The sequence below is a fragment of the Eutrigla gurnardus genome (genome assembly GCF_963514095.1).
Source record: "Eutrigla gurnardus genome assembly, chromosome: 19".
Lineage (NCBI taxonomy): Eukaryota > Metazoa > Chordata > Actinopteri > Perciformes > Triglidae > Eutrigla > Eutrigla gurnardus.
The window spans coordinates 2,676,501-2,680,236 of record NC_139930.1 but is presented as its reverse complement, the minus strand read 5'-3'; the positions used below and the strand labels follow the sequence as shown (position 1 = coordinate 2,680,236).

The 3,736-nt window shown below is 51.1% G+C and overlaps 1 protein-coding gene across 1 annotated transcript; it reads left to right on the top strand.

Annotated features, from left to right (window-relative positions):
* Nucleotides 1-591: 591 nt before the first annotated feature.
* LOC311030248 (tripartite motif-containing protein 16-like) lies at nucleotides 592-2,971 on the top strand. Its single transcript, XM_084035903.1, has one exon. The coding sequence runs from the start codon at nucleotides 622-624 to the stop codon at nucleotides 2,281-2,283; it is 1,662 nt and encodes a 553-aa protein (XP_083892029.1). The 5' UTR covers nucleotides 592-621; the 3' UTR covers nucleotides 2,284-2,971.
* The last annotated feature ends 765 nt before the right edge of the window (nucleotides 2,972-3,736 follow it).

Below are 3,736 nucleotides of genomic sequence, written 5' to 3'. Positions count from 1 at the left end.
TTTATTCTGAGAGCGAAGAGCTCTAGCAGGACAGTATGTTTAATGAAGTCGGCAGGTCTAATGATGTCCCCAGGACCAGACTCAAATCCAGGGGGGACCGAGCCTTTGTGGGGGCTGCACCAAGGCTCTGGATCAGCCTCGGGACATTAGATCTGCCCAGACCCTGGAGGTTTTTATGTCCTCATTGAAGACTCAGCTTTTCTCTCTGGCTTTTGATTCAAACTGAGCAAGACATCCTTTTATTGTATGTTTATGTGTTCTGTCTTATATTATTGCATGATGTCTACTGTTTTATTTATTGTCCAGAACAGCACTTGTCAACTGTTGGGTGTTTTAAACACGCTTTATAAATAAAGTTTGAGTTGAGTTTGAAGGCTCTGTTAGAAGTGAGGAAACAAAGTCAATGTGCCGCTCCTCTTCCTGGAATGAACGCCAGCTTGAGAACGCCTCCCTCCTCTCTCTGCTCACACACACACACACACACACACACACACACACACACACACACACACACACACACACACACACACACACACACACACACACTTCCTTGTTCCTCCCCTTTAGATCTACCATGTGAGGAAAGTGAAACTCAGACAGTCGTCGTCGCTGAGAGGTGAAATGGCGCAGAAAGGAGTTCAGCTGGACCGGGAGACCTTGTCTTGTTCCATCTGTCTGGATCTACTGAAGGATCCGGTGACTCTTCAATGTGGACACAACTACTGCATGAAGTGTATTGGAAGCTTCTGGGATGAGAAGGAGATCCACAGCTGCCCTCAGTGTAGGCAGACCTTCATACCGAGGCCTGTCCTGCAGAAAAACACCATGTTGGCAGATCTGGTGGAGGAGCTGAAGAGGACTGGACTCCTAGCTGCTCCTGCTGGTCTCTGCTATGCTGGACCTGAAGATGTGGCCTGTGATTTCTGCACTGGGAGGAAACTGAAAGCCCTCAAGTCCTGTCTGGTGTGTCTGGCCTCTTTCTGTGAGAAACACCTCCAGCCTCATCATGAATCAGCAGCATTTAAGAAACACCGGCTGGTGGAGCCCTCCAACAAGCTCCAGGAGAACGTGTGCTCTCGTCATGATGAGGTGATGAAGATGTTCTGCCGTACTGATCAGCAGTCTATCTGTTATCTCTGCCCTGTGGACGAACATAAAGGCCACGACACAGTCTCAGCTGCAGCAGAAAGGACCGAGAGGCAGAGAGAGCTGGAGGGGAGTCGACTAAACATCCAGCAGAGAATCCAGGACAGAGACAAAGATGTGAAGCTGCTCCACCAGGAGGTGGAGGCCATCAACCACTCTGCTGATAAAGCAGTGGAGGACAGTGAGGAGATGTTCACGGAGCTGATCCGTCTCATGGAGAGAAGACGCTCTGACGTGAAGCAGCAGGTCAGATCCCAGCAGGAAAGGGAAGTGAGTCGAGTCGGAGAGCTTCAGGAGAAGCTGCAGCAGGAGATCAGTGAGCTGAAGAGGAGAGACGCTGAGCTGGAGAAGCTCTCACACACAGAGGATCACAACCAGTTTCTACACGACTACCCGTCACTGTCACCACTCAGTGAGTCCACACACTCATCCAGCATCAACGCCCGTCCTCCTCGCCGCTACTTTGAGGACGTGACGGCGGCGCTGTCAGAAGTCAGAGATGGACTACAGGAAGTTCTGACACACAGATGGACAAACGTCTCACTGGCAGGGACTGAAGTGGATGTTTTACTGCCACCACCAGAACCCAAGACCAGAGCTGGATTCTTGAAATATTCACGTGAAATCACACTGGATCCAAACACAGCATTCAGATATCTGTTATTATCTGAGGGGAACAGAAAAGCAACATGGAGTCAAAACCAGCCTTATTCTAGTCACCCAGACAGATTCACTGTTTATTATCAGGTCCTGAGTAGAGAAAGTGTGACTGGACGTTGTTACTGGGAGGTGGAGTGGAGAGGACGTGGAGTTGGTGTAGCAGTCGCATACAAGAGTATCAGCAGAGCAGGAGGAGGGAATCCATGTAGGTTTGGATTCAATGATAAATCCTGGTCTTTATATTATGACAATAACAGTTATTACTTCTGGTACAACGGTGTTCAAACTCCCGTCTCAGGTCCTCCGTCCTCCAGAGTAGGAGTGTTCCTGGATCACAGAGCAGGTATTCTGTCCTTCTACAGCGTCTCTGAGACCATGACTCTCCTCCACAGAGTCCAGACCACGTTCACTGAGACCCTCTATGCTGGACTTTATGTTAATGTTGGATGTAGTGGTGAGATCTGTAAACTCAACTAGACAGAAGTCATTTAAGAGCTGAATGACTTCACCTTCCTCCTCCTCTCCCCCTCTCACCTCCACCCTCCTCTCCCCCTCTCACCTCCTCCTCTCCCCCTCTCACCTCCTCCTCTCCTCCTCTCCCCCTCTCACCACCACCCCTCCTCTCCTCCTCTCCCCATCCTCCTCTCCTCCTCTCCTCCTCTCCCCCTCCTCCTCTCCTCCTCTCCCCCTCCTCTCCTCCTCTCCCCCTCCTCTCTTCCTCTCCTCCTCTCCCCCTCCTCTCCTCCTCTCCCCCTCTCACCACCACCCCTCCTCTCCTCCTCTCCCCATCCTCCTCTCCCCCTCCTCTCCTCCTCTCCTCCTCTCCCCCTCCTCCTCTCCTCCTCTCCTCCTCCTCCTCTGCTTAGTGATGTACTTCTATGTTCTCCTCCTCTCCTCCTCTCCCCCTCCTCTCCTCCTCTCCCCCTCCTCTCTTCCTCTCCTCCTCTCACCACCACCCCTCCTCCTATCCTCCTCTCCCCCTCCTCTCCTTCTCTCCTCCTCTCCCCCTCCTCCTCTTCCTCCTCCTCTCCCCCTCCTCTCCTCCTCTCCCCCTCCTTTCCTCCTCTCCCCCTCCTCCTCTGCTTAGCGATGTACTTCTATGTTCTCCCCCTCCTCTCCTCCTCTCCCCCTCCTCCTCTGCTTAGCGATGTACTTCTATGTTCTCCCCCTCCTCTCCTCCTCTCCCCCTCCTCCTCTCCTCCTCTCCCCCTCCTCTCCTCCTCTCCCCCTCCTCCTCTGCTTAGCGATGTACTTCTATGTTCTCCTCCTCTCCTCCTCTCCCCCTCCTCTCCTCCTCTCCTCCTCTCCCCCTCTCACCACCACCCCTCCCCTCCTTTCCTCCTCTCCCCCTCCTCCTCTCCTACTCTCCCCCTCTCACCTCCTCCTCCTCCTCCTCCTTTCCTCCTCTCCCCCTCCTCCTCTCCTCCTCTCCCCCTCCTCCTCTGCTTAGCGATGTACTTCTATGTTCTCCTCCTCTGCGTGGCTCTTTGGTGGAAACCAGCAGACCTCCTTAATCCCAGCTGCTTTGTTTTCTTTCTCTACGTTAGTAAAGAAATCTAGAATCCCACGTAGAAAGTGATTGTGTGATGAAATCATTGATCCTTTAACAGACTTCACTGATGAGATCTGTGGACACACTGAAGCTTTCCATGATGAATAAAGCAGCGTGAACAAAGTGCTTCCTCCTCGTCTTCATTCCAGGGTGTCATACAAAGCTGCTGGAGAAGAAGCTGAGTTCAATCCTGACAAGAACACACATATTGTTCTTCTGGTTCTGGTTCTGTTGGTTTTCATGCAGAGGAACGTTCAGAATGAGGCCGTCATGTTGGTTATCATCATAATAATAATAATAATAATAATAATAATAATAATAGTAATAATAATATTAATATTAATATTAATAATAATAATAAATGGAAGTAGCAGAAAA